We start from the raw sequence: 16,733 nt of genomic DNA on the forward strand, positions 1-16,733 counted from the left end.
TCAATTTCATCAAGTGTAAAGTAAGAAAAAAGAATAATATTAAATTCTTGTTTTAAAGCCACGTGAAACACGGGTCTATTTTCTAGTTTATATATAAAACAAAAGCAACTCCAATTCCTTTCCCATCCACATAAGCGGGTTTTGAACCTTAGATCTCTTGTTTTCAACGCCAGTGAATTTACCAACACAATTAATTAACACCCGCATAAAAAGTCTCTCTGTGCACATACTATCTTTCTAACTATCCACATCAAGCACACAAAACACTAGGGTCATTTTTCCTATGGGCGATTCATACTAGGAGATATACAACATTCACGTTCACGCATGGAATCTATTACTGTGAGAAACTGATGAGAATCACGGAATCCACATTGCTGAGGTTTACGATAAAGAAATTTGAAGGTGAATGGCTGGATGATTGTGGCTCCAAACAACAAAAGATTAGGTGACCTAGGCGAGGACAAAAAAAAAACCTTGTTCTATTATATTATGCATTAGTCACTTAATAAAAAAAAAGGACAGAAACCATCACCCTTAACTCCTTTAAATTCTTCGTCACCAAACAGATTTTACACATATCAATTCTTTGCATCGCACTTTCAATCGCCTATAAAGTACTCAATGATCAGCAAATACTGTATCACATCTTCATTTATTTTTCTCCTGTTTATCATCAGTAGTACTAATGGGACATCTCCGCTTGCACCGGCGTTGTATGTATTGGGGGATTCATTGTTGGACAGTGGCAACAACAATTATTTGCAAACAATTATTAAGGCAAATTACTCACCATATGGTGAAGATTTTGTAAATAAATGCACTGGAAGGTTCTCAAATGGTAAAACTGTGGCAGATTTCATAGGTACAATTACAAATGATTAAAATGCATTTATTTTCTTAATTAGGAATTATCATACGAAGCACGCACTTGCATATTGCTTAATTTTGTTACTCTTCCTTTTCTTCTTTTCTTTTTTAGCTGAATTTCTTGGGCTGCCGTATGCTCCACCATTTTTGAGCTTTAAACCTCGTGACAAGCTACCATTAACTGGGTTGAATTATGCATCTGGCGCGTGCGGCATTCTCCGTGACACTGGACATCATTTGGTAAGTAATTAAGTATATTATTAGTTTACAGCAAAATTTTCCTATAGTTTTTACAACATTAATTTATTTTTCAGAAACTTTCTTTAGATTAATTTTTAATAGCATTATATATTCTTCGTCGACAAAGATTCTATCATAATTTAACTATTTACTACTGAATTTTTAAAGATCTAACACGTGCATCTATATTTTTTTTGTGCGAGAACAAAACAAGAAATTTTAACATACATGAAAATAAAAAAGGACTAAAAAAAAAGAAAAAAAAAAGACTTATTCTCTCTTATTTATTTAGTTTAGGGCAGTTTTTTTTTTTTTTTAATTTACTTGAACGTTACTAGGGCTTGATCCTTATTTGTAATTTACTTGAGATTCTTTGTGTTTTGTGAGCGGTGAAAGTTTTGAGGTAGATCAAACCATGTTTACATGAATTGAAAAGGAACTGAATTGCTAAAGAGTTATGCCCCCCCAAAAAAAAAAGAAAAAAACACATCATATATCTAAATTGTACATGACAAATGCATTTAGGATGCGTGCCCATTTTTCTCGACAGAGTAAACAATGTAATTAATTAATTAATCCCATTGACGTCATCGCACAAAATTTCAAGGATTTTTCAATTGATTTCTACTTTGTCTGTAGGGAGATTTGTTGAGTTTGGAAGAACAAGTGGGTCTATTCCAAGACACTCTTGTTAGGCTGCAAGGGAGAAATTTTAAGAGCTCGAAAGAGCTTTCAGAATATTTATCAAAGTCGATATTCATAATATCCATAGGCAGTAACGACTATATAAGTAATTATCCTGCCACCTTGTTGCACGATACAAACAAGCGTTTTGCCCGACTCCTCACAAGCAAGCTGTCCCACCAGCTCCAGGTTCTCTCTCTCATCATCATTATTATTATTATTTTACATATATAATCGTTATCAGGTGTGCAGATGTTATCGTTTTTAAATTCGGATGGGTCTATTCACTAGATAATAACGATAAAAAAAAATCTTGTAATAAGCAGCTGTATGCATGGCATGAACATTTTGTCCGTGTATCTGCAGAGGCTGTATAACTTGGGAGCAAGGAAGATCGTCGTGTCCGAGATCGGCCCGATTGGTTGCGTGCCGGCGATTACGAGCCAAAACAAACACAAAGGAAAATGTGTTGAACACAAAAACCAGCTTGTGTCTGAGTACAACAGCATGCTTCCGGCAATGTTGCAGAACTTGACATCTAGTCTCCAAGGCTCCAGCTTTGTTAACGGTCACGCATATCGGCTAGCCTCTGATGCTATCATAAATCCTTCTAATTACGGTAAGGGGGTGGTTATTCATATGGTCAGCGTAGGCTACTACAAGTGTCCTCACTCGTTCATGTGAGCGAGCGAGTTCGAATATCATCAACTCAGACCTATTATTTCAACTCAAAAAATTTAATACTGTTATAACTTGAAATTGTAACGAATTTCCGCTTGATATATACTTGTTTTTCAGGTTTGAAGGATGCAAGCAATCCATGTTGTAAAACTTGGTTGAGTGGGATTGAAGGGTGCATTCCATTTGTTGAGCCATGCGACCGCAGAGATAAATACTATTTTTGGGATGGGTATCATCCTTCAGAAATTGTGTATTCACTCTTTGCATCCCGTTGTATCAACAATGCATCGTTTTGCTCTCCTTTCAGCTTGAAGGAGCTCGTGAAAATGTGAAGAAATGTGTGTCAAAAGTCTCAAATTAATTGTTAAGAATGAAGGAATTTGAATGAGTGGCGAGGGAGTTTGATGATCTTGTGCAAGGACTTTATTTGTGAGTTCTTATCAAAACTAATAAAAAGGAATTAATTAATGTGAAATACTACTGATCTTTGACTTTTTCCAACTCATTGCGATTCACAAAATCAGCCCACTCCCAGTTTTTAATTTCAAAGAAGGTGGGGAAAACAGAGAACCCGGCCATCGAAAATTCTGTAATTGCATTCCCCATGGTTAAGCTATTAGCTGCAAATCCATCACGCATCCCAAGTCAGAAGAGCAAAAAAAGAGAATATGATTTGTTCAGTAGTAGAAGGATTACACATGATCTGGTGCAAATTATGCCCTAAACCAGCAGAACTGTGATAAGTGCCACAAGATATTATTTACCAAACTTTTCCATGTGGTAATGTAAATTTCAATCCAGGCAAGCAATCCAATACCCACCTAAAGATAGACAATACCATCAAGACACATCAGTTCGAAACTTACATATGCTTCCAGAATATGTTCTTATATTGGAAAGAAATGAATAAGAAGAATGAATAATTGCCAATGTGCTAAAAAAAAACTCTGATTAGTACTGACCTCATGTTGTAAAACAGAGTAAATGTATTTATCAATTTTAATTTCTTTTCCCTTTCCTCCTCTTCCTTGTCTTCTTCTTCTTCAATGATCTATTACTCTCTGCAAAAGGTGAAACAAGAGTATCCACACAAACGTGGACATCGGAAGGACCTTTCACCAGAAAACTCTCGACTCTATGCATATCTAAGTGGTACCAACAAAGATCCTTACTGTTTTTCTGAAATAGAACCTTATCCCCCCTGCTCGAAAATGCCAAAGGTATCACACGGTAACCATTTTCGTTCATAGTAAAAAGCTTACTCCAGGAATCCTTCACTCCATATTCCTTCATCACCCATAAATCCCAAGGCTCAGAATACTTGCAAAGTAAAGATAAGCATCCTTTCAAAACATACACCCCACTTAACTCTCCTCCTCCTCCTTCATTCCCGAAGCCAGGCATTGGCATTGAGTAAAATGTCTCAATATTTAAATCAAAAGCAAGAATTAAGTCATTTATCATCTCATCTTGATTCTGATTTGCAAGCCAATGCAAGGCCCCATTTACAAAAGCTCCATTCCCTCCGTAACTGTGGTCTGCCCATGAATATGGAAAGTTTTTAATATTTTTAATTCGTCTCCACAAGTTAACTTTCAAACCATAAACGGTAGCTTCAATGTGGTACACTGGAGATTTAAACACATGAATTCTGACTAACTTATAATCATCGCTGCCAACATCATATCCAAACCCATGTAAAGAAGGCTTGTCACCGTGCAAGTCTCGATAAAACTTGGGTAATACTCGGTGTTTCTTAGTTAATGGGTTCAACAAAATTATACCTTTCGGATAGTTTTTCAAAGCCAGCAATCCATTGCAAGAACCAATGATAATATCAAACATTTCATTGACACGGAGATCAATTATTGAACCATCATCATCACCGCCACCCAGTGAATCCAGGCTTAAAGAGTGAAACCTTGTTTTCAAGTTATAATCCAGATCTGAGCAAATAACCAGGCTGCGGTTGGAGCTGGTTTTGATGGAACGACTGAGATGGAGGTTGATGAAATCTTTGCTGTCGATTAAGGAACGGAATGACTTGGAAATGCACCTGAATCGTAGCAGACTCTTCCCGGGTAGTCGGATTAATATGTCGATGATTACATCCAACGGAAGCTTCCAAGTCGCCATTTGTCATTGGCCTCTCCCCAAATTCTCTCCTTTGAAAACCTAACTTCTGCCGTAAGTCTTCTACTTTTAAGATTTTCTCATGGTCTAAAACTTCTCACAAGCAAAAATTGGAGTAATGATCAATGGTTAATAGATTAAAGAGATAAAGAAGTTAAAGTCTACTCATAAACTATTACTTAAAGATATATGACATAAGATTTTTAAAAGCTCAGCAAAGGACCTTAATCCACTAATTAGTTTTAATTCTTAGAAGTCTGAAAGAAATAAAAAAAATTATTAGGAACTACTGCTAAAAACAATTAGTAAGAAGAATTAAACTAAAATCACTGTAGATGATTTTTTGGGCACTCAACCCTAAAGACTAATTTTTTTAAGTGACAAGCCCATGTATAAATCACCCCATGTACTAATCATCATTTTCCTTGCAAATGTAGGATAACAGAACTACATACAAACAAAATGTAAATATATGAGACAAAACCTGAAGTCGACAGTCAGGATGGCCTGCTAAGCAAACAAATGCGTTTCCGTGCATTCATGGAACATGTACATGGCCTGGAGAAGATGGATGGCTTCTCAAGAATCCATATTCATGGAACTTATGAAAGAATTTGTTTTGATCTTTATCAACTGTTTGATTGTTTTTGTTATCATGCCTACAAACTCTAAACACAAGCTCAGATTACAAATTATGGAATGACCTCAATAGTAGTAGGCATTTGCTTCTTGATTAACAAACAATCTATGTTTAGCCGATTAATCAGCTTCGATAAAGTAGGCTTGATTTGGGATATTTCACCTGACGATAATTTGAGATTCGTTGTGAATTGATATATTGGAGGAATTTCCACGGTACAAGGACTCTGAAAACTTAAATTGATTATTGTCACTATGTGTTCCGCAATCGATGTTGCAACGGTTAAGAGACCTTAACAGGAGAGTTTCTATTAATCCAAGATATGGGTTGATGTAAAATTTATTAGTCAACATAAAATTTAAGCGCGAAATATGCACAAGTCCAATATTGAAACAAACACAGTACACATATAATGCATCAAACCATTAATCCAATAAAATTCTCCAATTTAAGCATATGTAGAATACACAAGTACTTTTAACCGGAAAAATAAAATGAACTACAAAATAGCATCGAATAGTAGCATCTATCTCATTTGTCTCATTCAACACCAAGAGCTGAGATCTTCTTCTCATTCATCAGAAGCACCCATCCAATATGAGTAAAGGTATTAAAATTTGAAATGCATCTACCTCTCTGAACTTGTAGTTCCTTTTATCTTCCTAGTTTTCAACAATCAATCACCTGATATAAGCAACAGTGAAACAAGAGTATCCACACGAGAATCCCCACAAGCAGTGAGATTGCGACAATCTCGCAATTGATCGTGAATCTCAATAATAATACTCTCAACTCCATGCCTCTCCAAGTCGTACAGCCAAAGGTCCCCACGGGTTGAATGAACTAGATCTTTAGCCAAATGTCCCACAAAACCACCACATCGAATTTCTCTGAAATCAAAAGTAGTTAGTTTAGTCCAAGAATCCTTGACTCCATATTTCTTCATCACCCATAAATCCGAAGGCAGCATAGAATGATCATCACACTTGCAAACCAAACACAAGCATCCTCCCAAAACCATCAAAAGAACAAACTAACCTCCAGCCTCAACAGTAGGAGGCAATGGCACCTGGTAAAACTCCTCACTCTTTAAATCAAATGCAATAATTATGTCATTTCTATCTGCGTCCTGATTCAGAGCAGCTACCCAATGCAATGCCCCATTAACAAACAGTGAACCCGTTCCGGTTACCCAGAAATATGGAAAATCTTGAATTATTCTCCATGAGTTGAGTTTCAAACTATAAAACGGCAACTTCAATGTATTTCACTGCAGGTTTGTTAAACACAAGAAGCTTCACAAACTTATAATCGTCGCTGCAAACATCGTATCCAAAACCTTCCAAAATAACCATACAACCAGACATATCTCTGTAAAACTTGGGTATTTCTCGACGTTTATTAGTTAATGGATTAAGCAATCACACTCTTTTACCGCTAAGTTTCCAGAAGTCTTCAATAGCCAGTAATCCACGACAAGAACGAATAATCAAACCTACCTTGCCATACCCCTTGCATGGGTGATCAATTTCGAAACAATTATAAAGTGAATCCAAGCTTAAAGAGTAAAAGCTTCTTGTTTTACACTTACGGTTCAATAACTAACAGAATAAGGCTGAGATTGCAGTTGGTTTCGATGGAGCGATTGAGATAGAGTTTGATGAAATCTTGTCCGTCGATTACGGAATGTAATGACTTTGAAACTCACTTGAACCGTAGCAGACTCTTCACCGGTAGTCGGATTAGTTTATCGATGATTACGTCCAACGGAAGCTTCCAAGTCGCTATTTGTTGGGCCCAAATTCTCTCCTTTGAAAACCTAACTTCTGCTGTAAGTTTTCTACTTGTATGAGGTGTTATTATATATGTTCATTAAGTGTTCAAACCCTAAAAAAAAAAAATAGTATACAGTTGAAACGTACATCTGACTTTTTAACAAATAAATTAATTAGTTTTAATTTTCAGTGGAGCTATTTAAACCCACCAAATTACTTTCTACTGAAAAAATTAAATTTATTACTAAAAATTTAAAATTTGAAGATCTCAAAATTATAATTCACTAATCTTTTTCACTAAAATTTGAAGATTTCAAAATTATACTTCACTAATCTTTTTCACTCTCTACCTTATAGTTACACATTCTCTCTATTCTCAGATTTTGTGAGATTCAATTTTTTTACTTTTCTTATTAGATCATGATCTTTATTTCATACTTTTTATATATAAGAATTCTTTTTCTGGATATTTATTAACTTTTATGTTTGGTAAAAATTATTTTCTTGATATTTATTAACTTTCATTGCTGATTAAAAAATGGTTGTGTTCAATTTAAAATAGTGGGTTTTAGTGCTTTTGACTTTGTGATATCAATTATTTGTATTTAAAAGAATATATTTGAATAAATTGATGATAATTTCTAAAATTAAGATGAGGAAGAGAATAAATAGTTAATTAAGTATTTTTTTAAATTATTTAGATAATAAAATTCTTAATTAGAAAGAAAGTGTAGAGAGAAAATTGGTGGGTTTAAATAACCCACCCTTTCAGAAATGTCATTGTAATTAAAAATCTATTAGTAACAATTATGCTAAAAAGGAAATATATTGTCATTCTAGAGTATTTGTAAGTATTCTAAACCCCAAAGTAGTAGCACTTTAGGTGATAATCTATATATAAACTCCATCCATAAATTAATGTATCACCAAGTTCCTAACCAATGTATAACTCATGTACAAACAAAACGTGAATATGAGATAAAACCAGAAGGCGGCAGTCACTTGATTTTGATGCATTCATGGAACATGGTTCTTTCCAGCTTGAAGAAGATGGCCGGCTTCTCAAGAAGGCATATTCATGGAACTTGTTAAAGATTTTGTTTTGATCTTTATCAGTTCTGATTGTTTTGTTACCTGTATTTATAAGTAAAGTTTAGGCAGAATCAAATATGTTATTCCCCCGTTGGAGTTGGATTTCATACTCAACACTAGCTCACATCACAAATTATGGAATGACACCAATACTAGTAGCTAGGCATTTGCTTCTTGATTAACAAACATTCAAAGAATCTAAATTTAGTCGATTAATCATTTTCAATAATGGAGGCTTGACCTTTAATCTATCAATGATACGCCTCAAAAACAAGTCTCAGTAAATAGCATCTTTCATTCAGAAATTTTCCCAATATGCAGGATAATGAAGTAACTTAGAAACTAATAAATCTATGATAATGCTAACAAGCATCTCCATTATTTGATTTTTTAACCTCATGAATGATGATTCGTAAAATCAGCCCCCCCCCCAAGTGTTTAATTTCAAAAGAAATTTGCAAAGCAGAAAACCTAGTTACAGATAAATTCTACAACTAAATTCACTACATCTGCAAATCCATCAGGCATCCCTTAAGCTAATCAGAAGAGAGATAAAAAAAACACACTAGAAAAAAGAGAAGAATATTTGTTCAGCAATTGTGCAACATCCGGGGCAAATTTGGCCTTCAAAGAGCAGAACTCTCGTACGTTCTGCAAGAAAGTATTGCCAAACTTTTCCATGTGCGAAAATAAACTTGTAAACACAATTACTTTTAATCAGAAAAATAAAACCACAAAATAGCATCCAGTAGTAGCATCCGTCTTATTCGTCTCATTCAACACCAAACAATAGTTAAGATCTTTATCTCATTCACCAAGTAGCAAACATCCAAGTCCAACATGATTCCTACAATTATGATTAAAATTATAATTTTCTAAACACGAATACAAAGCACAAAAGAAAACATATGATACTCCATACTTTAAGGAAAAGATCGTAACCTTTTCAACGAGATATCCATCGGTTACCTAAAATTATTAAAAAACTGTTTTTTTATCAATATTAAACAAATGAACAAACAAGCAAAGAACATTAAAGGAAATATTCATTTTACAAAGCACAAATTGAAGCACCTTGGCTTGAAACGAATAATCATTTGCTTCGTTTCTTTTTCTGGTTTATTATTATTATTTTAACCTTTTCTTCTTCTTACTGAGCACTCAGGCTTATGTTGTGAATGCACCGTTCAAGTTAGCATGGAGGACGAGAAAAAGAAATATAAGGTTCATGAGAAGAAAATATATGCATCTTAGTATATTGTGTTTCCATTCTATACCAATAATAAATAATGGTCCAGAAAATTAGCTTCTATCTATACTGTTGCCAAAATTTCTCATACTCCTGCACTGATCACTAATGATCAGTATAGTGATTAACCTGTGTTAAAGCAGCCTATCTAATAAGCCCTCATGCACGCTGTAAAACAGAGTAAATTCAAGTTACCTTCTTTTAAATTAATGTTAGTTTCATCCCCATCCTCCTCCTCCTCCTTGACTTCAATGATCTATTCCCAGCATAAGGTGAAACAAGAGTCTCCACAAGGACGATGGCATTGCCCTCACTTTCCTGATAGCTCTAAACTTCGAGCGTGACTATGTTGTACCAACAAAGATTCGAACCGTGCATTTCAAGCAGAACCTTATCCCAAGTCCTAGAATAAGCCAAAGGTATCACACTGTCGCAATAACTATATTTAAAAACAGTAGTCCAAGAATCCTTCACTCCGTATTCTTTCATCACCCTTAAATCCCAATCCTGCTGCTGGTACTGGCAAAGCAAAGACAAACATCTGTTCAAAACAAGCAACCCACTTAACATTCTTCCGAGCCCAACATCAGCAAAAGGCGTTGGCACTTGGTAAAACCTGTCACTCTTTAAATTAAAAGCAAGAATTAAGTTGTTTCTCTTTGCGTCTTGATTCTGATTAGCTAGCCAATGCAATGCCCCCATTAACAAATGCTCCATTCCCTCTGTATCCGTTGTCTACCCATGAATATGGAAAATATTTAATTCGTCTCCACAGGTTGACTTTCAGACTATAAACGGTAACTTCAGTGTGGTACTCTGGTTTTTTAAACACAATAACTCTGTCTAACTTGTAATCATCGCAGCCAACATCATATCCAAACGGACCAAACCCATGTAAAGAAGGCTCGCTGCCACAAATCTGGATAGAACCTCGGTAATACTCGGAGTTCTTTAGTCAATGGGTTCAACAAAAAAATACCTTTCGGATAGTTTTTCAAAGCCAGCAATCCATTGCAAGAACTAACAACATCATGACGACGTCTAAAATAGGCTGGGAGATTAATTTTGGAACCACAATCTAGTGAACCCGAGCTTAAAGAGTAAAAACTTGTTCTGCCAAAAAATGGAAGAATAATGAGGCTGAGATTGGAGTTGGTTTCCAAGGAGCGATTGAGATGCAGTTTGACGAAATCTTGGCCGTCGATAATCGAATGGAATGACTTGGACGCGCACCTGAACCGTTGGAGGCTCTTCAACGGCAGTAGGATTAATACGTCGATGATTACATCCAACGTAAGCAGCATCAGACTCGCCATTTCTTGGACCCTCTCCCCACTTCTCCTTTGAAAACCTAACTTCTTGGTTACTCTTCTAACCTACCGGAATTTTTTTTTTTCAATTATTTATATTCATCCGCATGTTCAGACCCTAACTCGAAAAAAAAAAAATAATAATTTTAATTTGTGGAGGTCTCAAAATAATTAAAGTTTTATTAGGGACTTAAGTGTTAAAAATATGTAATAAAAAATTATTAATAAATTTGTTGTCTTCAGTTTCTTTAACATTTTAGGGCACAAAACTGTATTCTAATTTACAATCCGAGCAGAATCTGCTGATTGCAGAAACTTATCAACATGCTGAAGGCATTGTTACATTCGGATGGTTACTTAAACCGCAAACAAGATTCATTCGGATGGTTACTTTGGTGAGTCTTAGTCGAACCTGGCCATGGCAGCACTTTTTCCTACTTGGTCGTCTACATGAATTGTTGAATTTATCAACTCCACGAGTTCAAATTTGTAATTTTAGACTCCCAGATCACCAAATAATTTGGTTCTTTTACCCCAGTATCAACTCTTTTAATTGACACTCGATTAACATCTCTAAAATGCATTTAGAAACCCAAATACAAGAAATTAATTAATGCAAAATTTTGCTATGCTAATTCCTGTAAATCATTCATAAACTTAGCCCGCTCGCAGTGTTTAAAATTTAAAAGAGCCAGGTTCATGAAACAGAGAACAAGGAGTCACAGATAAATCGACATTTGTAATCACTGGTTATGTGCATGAGAGACATAAAACACACCAGAAAAAGAGTACATATTTGTTCAGATAGTAGAAGGATTAATTACACGTAATCTGGAGCAAATTTGGCCCCAAGAAAAGCAGATCTCTAATATGTGCTACAGGAAAGTATTCGCCAAACTTTTCCATGTGCTGATGTAAGCTTCAAACCAAGCAAACAATACAGTATCCACCTAAAGAGAAACAAAGCCATCAAGACATATCAGTTAGAAACTTCCAGAATATAGAATATAGAAATGAGCAGAAAACAAAAAGAAGATTATTTAGTCACAGAGAGTATGATTCAGTTCGGTATGTCAATATGCCTTGGAAACAGTGCATGTCACCAGGTATCACTGTAATCACCCTAAGTGTCATGTACTTTGACAGATGCATTATCTCATCTCCAGGAAACAGAGTGATTAAGTGTGCCAAAACAACCTAGCCCTCATGTCTAAAACAGAGTAAAGGTATTAAAAATTGAAATGCACTTCACCTCTTTCATCGTGCTGTTCGTTTCTTCTTCCTTGTCTCCAATAATCAATTCCCTGCATGAGCATTAGGTGAAACAAGAGTATTCACACAAACAGTGCGCATGTCACAACGTCGCACCTTATCATCAATCTCAACAATACTCCGAACTCTATGCCTCTCCAAGTCGTACCAGCAAAGGTCCCCGCGGACTGCATGAAGTAGAACCTTATCCTCACTCCTGGAATAAACCAAAGGTTTCACATTACCACCTCCCACATTCAACAAAGTAGCCAGTTTAGTCCAAGAATCATTCACTCCATATTCCTTCATAACCCATAAATCCCAAGGCCGATCGTCATCATCGTCATCAAACTTGCAAAGCAAACACAAACATCCTCCCAGAGCCTCCAATAGAATATAATAACCTTCAATCCCGACAATAGGAGGCAATGGCACTTGGTAAAACTCCTCACTCTTTAAATCAAATGCAATAATTATGTCATTTCTATCCGCGTCCTGATTCAGAGCAGCTGTCCAATGCAATGCCCCATTAACAAACACCGAACACGTTCCAGTCACCCAGAAATATGGAAAATCCTGAATTCGTCTCCACGAGTTGACTCTCAAACTAAAAACAGCAACTTCAGTGTAATTCATTGGTTTGCCAAACGCAAGAATTTTGACCAACTTAAAATCGCCGCTGCCAACATCAAAACCAAACCCTTCTAAAGAAGGCACGCAACGGGACAGATCTCTATAGAATGTGGGCAACACTCGGTGCCTTTTAGTTAATGGATTCAACAACAACATTATATTTCTGCGGCTGTCTTCCAAAGCCAACAATCCATTGCAAGAACCGATGATAAATCCAAACTTGCAGTTTTTCATCAAAGGGAGATCAATTTCTAAACAATTATCGAAGGCATATTGATCAAAGCTTAAAGAGTAATACCTTCTTTTCCACTTGGAGTTTTCAACTGAGACAAAGAGTCCGAGATTGGAGTTGGTTTCGATGGAGTGATTTACATAGCGATTGACGAAATCTTGGCCGTCGATTAAGGAACGGAAAGACCTGGAAACACACCTAAACCGTGCAAGACTCCTCACCGGCAGTCGGATTAGTATGTCTACAATTAAATCCAACGGAAGCTGAACCGAAGTCGCCATTTGTTAGGCCCTCTCCCGTCTCCCCCAGTTCTCTCCGAGCGGAGTCACTGTAATGTAATTAACAGTGCTTGAATTCAATTATTGTATACTTTGAATTATAAATTTGATTCGATTATAGTGAGAAGGTCGGTAAGATGTGTGGTGTTGGCTGCTGAGTTTGACAAGCCAAATGACCACTCTCAGTCTCTCACCACCTAAATTTTTAAAATAAAGAAATAAAATCAGCTTTCAACCAAATCACATCAACTTTTTTATTTTATTTTTTCTCTCGTGGGGCCAACACAAGAATAAGAAAGCAAGGGATATAATGGGCCCACCATGAAAGAAATTAAAAAGAAAAAAAAAATTCCACCGAAAGAAATAAAAAAATAGTGCGATCCAACAACTCAATCAATTTCCCCTTATCAAATAGGACCTTGGACTAATAAAATCCGATTTAGTGAAGAGAAATTGGAGAAATGATCAAACCCTAAATTTTTCATAACAAAACCAATAAATTAAAAAAAAGATGGATTATGTTATGAAATTTTTTTTAGATCTACTATAAAAAGAATTTTTTAAAAAATGAGTCATCATAGTAAGGTCAATGAATCTGTTAGGTAAATTTTCTCCTTTGGATCCAAACTTACACGAAATATTCATATTCTGGTATTTATAGAGTTCAAACCCTAATAGCAATAAATAAATAAAAACACACGATTAAAGGATATACGTGACTTTTTAATAAACAATTAAGCGTAATGCCTATGTATAAAAATTTGGTATCACCTTCTTCAAATTTAAGGTTGAGTGTATCTCAATTATTAAGATTTAGTTCTAATAACACTTATTGAGTAGATACTTGAGGTTTTCATGCATTCAACTCAAGTAACTAAATTGGTCCCGTGGGACCAAACGGAAACAGAATCGGGGGCCCCGATCATGAGTTACGGCCCCTTATTTGTGGCCCCCGATGCCGTGCGCTATAGCCCCCCGGGCGCCCCCGCCGCCGACCACACCCGCCCGAACCCGACCACCTCACCCGCCGTGTGCCGATCCCGCCCCTCGGTACCCCCCGGGGCATGAACCGCCCCCCGGGGGGCCGAAACCGGCAAAACGGGCCAAACGGCCCCGATCTTGCCCATTTTTCGGCGATCAAACCGCCGCACGGCTCCCCCCCCCATCCCGATGCCCGCGGACCGCTGGTCCCGTGGGACCAAATGGAAACGGAATCGGAGGCCCGGATCATTAGTTACGGCCGAAACCGGCAAAGCCTACTAAGCGGCCCCCGATCTTGCCCATTTTTCGCCGTTCAAACTGCCGCGCGGTTACCCCCCATCCCGATGCCCCCGGACCGCTGGTCACGTGGGACGAAACAGAAACGGAATTGGGGGCCCCGATCATGAGTTACGGCCCCTTGTTTGCGGCCCCCGAGGGCGTGCGCTATAGCCCCCCGGGCGCCCCCGCCGCCGACCGCACCCTCCCGAACCCGACCACCTCACCCTTGATGTGCCGATCCCGTCCCGCGGTCCCCCCCGGGGCATGAACCGCCCCCCGGGGGGCCGAAACCGGCAAAACAGGCCAAACGGCCCCGATCTTACCCATTTTTCGGCGATCAAACCGCCGCACGGCTCCCCCCCCATCCCGATGCCCCCGGACCACTGGTCCCGTGGGACCAAACGGAAACGGAATCGGGGGCCCTGATCATGAGTTACGGCCCCTTCTTTGCGGCCCCCGAGGCCGTGCGCTATAGCCCCCCGGGCGCCCCGCCACCGACCGAACCCGCCCGAACCCGACCACCTCACCACCCGGGTGCCGATCCCGCCCCGCGGTCCCTCCCGGGGCATGAACCGCCCCCCGGGGGGCCGAAACCGGCAAAACGGGCCAAACGGCCCCGATCTTACCCATTTTTCGGCGATCAAACCGCCGCACGGCTCCTTCCGCATCCCGATGCCGCCGGACCGCTGGTCCCGTGGGACCAAATGGAAACGGAATCGGGGGCCCCGATCATGAGTTACGGCCCCTTCTTTGCGGCCCCCGAGGCCGTGCGTTATAGCCCCCCGGGCGCCCAAACCCGACCACCTCACCCGCCGGGTGCCGAACCCACCCCGCGGTGCACCCCGGGGCATGAACCGCCCCCCGTGGGGCCGAAACCGGCAAAACGGGCCAAACCGCCCCGATCTTACCCATTTTTCGGCGATCAAACCGCCGCACGGCTCCCCCCCCCATCCCGATGCCCCTGGACCGCTGGTCCCGTGGGACGAAACGGAAACGGAATCGGGGGCCCCCATCATGAGTTACGGCCCCTTCTTTACGGCCCCCGAGGCCGTGCGCTATAGCCCCCCGGGCGCCCCCGCCGCCGACCGCACCCGCCCGAACCCGACTACCTCACCCTTGATGTGCCGATCCCGCCCCGCGGTCCCCCCCGGGGCATGAACCGCCCCCCGGGGGGCCGAAACTGGCAAAACGGGCCAAACGGCCCCGATCTTACCCATTTTTCGGCGATCAAACCGCCGCACGGCTCCCCCCCCCCATCCCAATGCCCCCGGACCGCTGGTCCCGTGGGACCAAACGGAAACGGAATCGGAGGCCCGGATCATGAGTTACGGCCGATACCGGCAAAGCCTACTAAGCGGCCCCCGATCTTGCCCATTTTTCGCCGTTCAAACTGCCGCGCGGCTACCCCCCCATCCCGATGCCCCCGGACCGCTGGTCCCGTGGGACGAAACGGAAATGGAATCGGGGGCCCCGATCATGAGTTACGGCCCCTTGTTTGCGGCCCCCGAGGCCGTGCGCTATATTCCCCCGGGCGCCGACCGCACCTGCCCGAACCCGACCACCTCACCCTTGATGTGCCGATCCCGCCCCGCGGTCCCCCCCGGGGCATGAACCGCCCCCCTGGGGGCCGAAACCGGCAAAACGGGCCAAACGCCCCGATCTTACCCATTTTTCGGCGATCAAACCGCCGCACGGCTACCCCCATACCGATGCCCCCGGACCGCTGGTCCCGTGGGACAAAACGGAAACGGAATCGGGGGCCCCGATCATGAGTTACGGCCCCTTCTTTGCGGCCCCCGAGGCCGTGCGCTATAGCCCCCAGGGCGCCCCCGCCGCCAACAGCACCCGTCCGAACCCGACCACCTCACCCGCCGTGTGCCGATCCCGCCCCGCGGTCCCCCCCGGGGCATGAACCGCCCCACGGGGGGCCGAAACCGGCAAAACGGGCCAAACGGTCCCGATCTTACCCATTTTTCGGCGATCAAACCGCCGCACGGCTCCCCCCCCATCCCGATGCCCCCGGACCGCTGGTCCCGAGGGACGAAACGGAAACGGAATCGGGGGCCCCGATCATGGGTTACGGCCCCTTCTTTCCGGCCCCTGAGGCCGTGCGCTATAGCCCTCCGGGCGCCCCCGCCGCCGACCGTACCCGCCCGAACCCGACCACCTCACCCGCCGTGTGCCGATCCGGCCCCGCGGTCCCCCCCGGGGCATGAACCGCCCCCCGGGGGGCCGAAACCGGCAAAACGGGCCAAACGGCCCCGATCTTACCCATTTTTCGGCGATCAAACCGCCGCACGGCTACCCCCATACCGATGCCCCCGGACCGCTGGTCCCGTGGGACAAAACGGAAACGGAATCGGGGGCCCCGATCATGAGTTACGGCCCCTTCTTTGCGGCCCCCG

The 16,733-nt window shown here is 41.1% G+C and overlaps 3 protein-coding genes across 3 annotated transcripts; 1 reads left to right on the top strand and 2 right to left on the bottom strand.

Annotated features, from left to right (window-relative positions):
• Positions 1-624: 624 nt before the first annotated feature.
• Positions 625-2,807, top strand: LOC18038688 (GDSL esterase/lipase 7). The gene is made up of 5 exons (XM_006430912.1): positions 625-865; positions 983-1,110; positions 1,750-1,983; positions 2,161-2,413; positions 2,593-2,807. The coding sequence occupies exons 1-5, from the start codon at positions 625-627 to the stop codon at positions 2,805-2,807; spliced, it is 1,071 nt and encodes a 356-aa protein (XP_006430975.1).
• A 667-nt stretch (positions 2,808-3,474) lies between these two features.
• Positions 3,475-4,611, bottom strand: LOC18038039 (F-box protein CPR1). Its single transcript, XM_006430913.1, has one exon. The coding sequence runs from the start codon at positions 4,609-4,611 to the stop codon at positions 3,475-3,477; it is 1,137 nt and encodes a 378-aa protein (XP_006430976.1).
• A 6,731-nt stretch (positions 4,612-11,342) lies between these two features.
• LOC18038179 (F-box protein CPR1) lies at positions 11,343-13,248 on the bottom strand. Its single transcript, XM_006430916.2, has 2 exons — positions 11,927-13,248; positions 11,343-11,624 (listed from the first exon to the last, which is right to left on the bottom strand). The coding sequence occupies exon 1, from the start codon at positions 13,069-13,071 to the stop codon at positions 11,971-11,973; it is 1,101 nt and encodes a 366-aa protein (XP_006430979.1). The 5' UTR covers positions 13,072-13,248; the 3' UTR covers positions 11,343-11,624; positions 11,927-11,970.
• Between the last annotated feature and the right edge of the window lie 3,485 nt (positions 13,249-16,733).

The sequence above is a fragment of the Citrus clementina genome, unplaced genomic scaffold, assembly GCF_000493195.1.
Source record: "Citrus clementina cultivar Clemenules unplaced genomic scaffold, Citrus_clementina_v1.0 scaffold_6, whole genome shotgun sequence".
In the NCBI taxonomy this organism is placed as follows: Eukaryota; Viridiplantae; Streptophyta; class Magnoliopsida; order Sapindales; family Rutaceae; genus Citrus; species Citrus x clementina.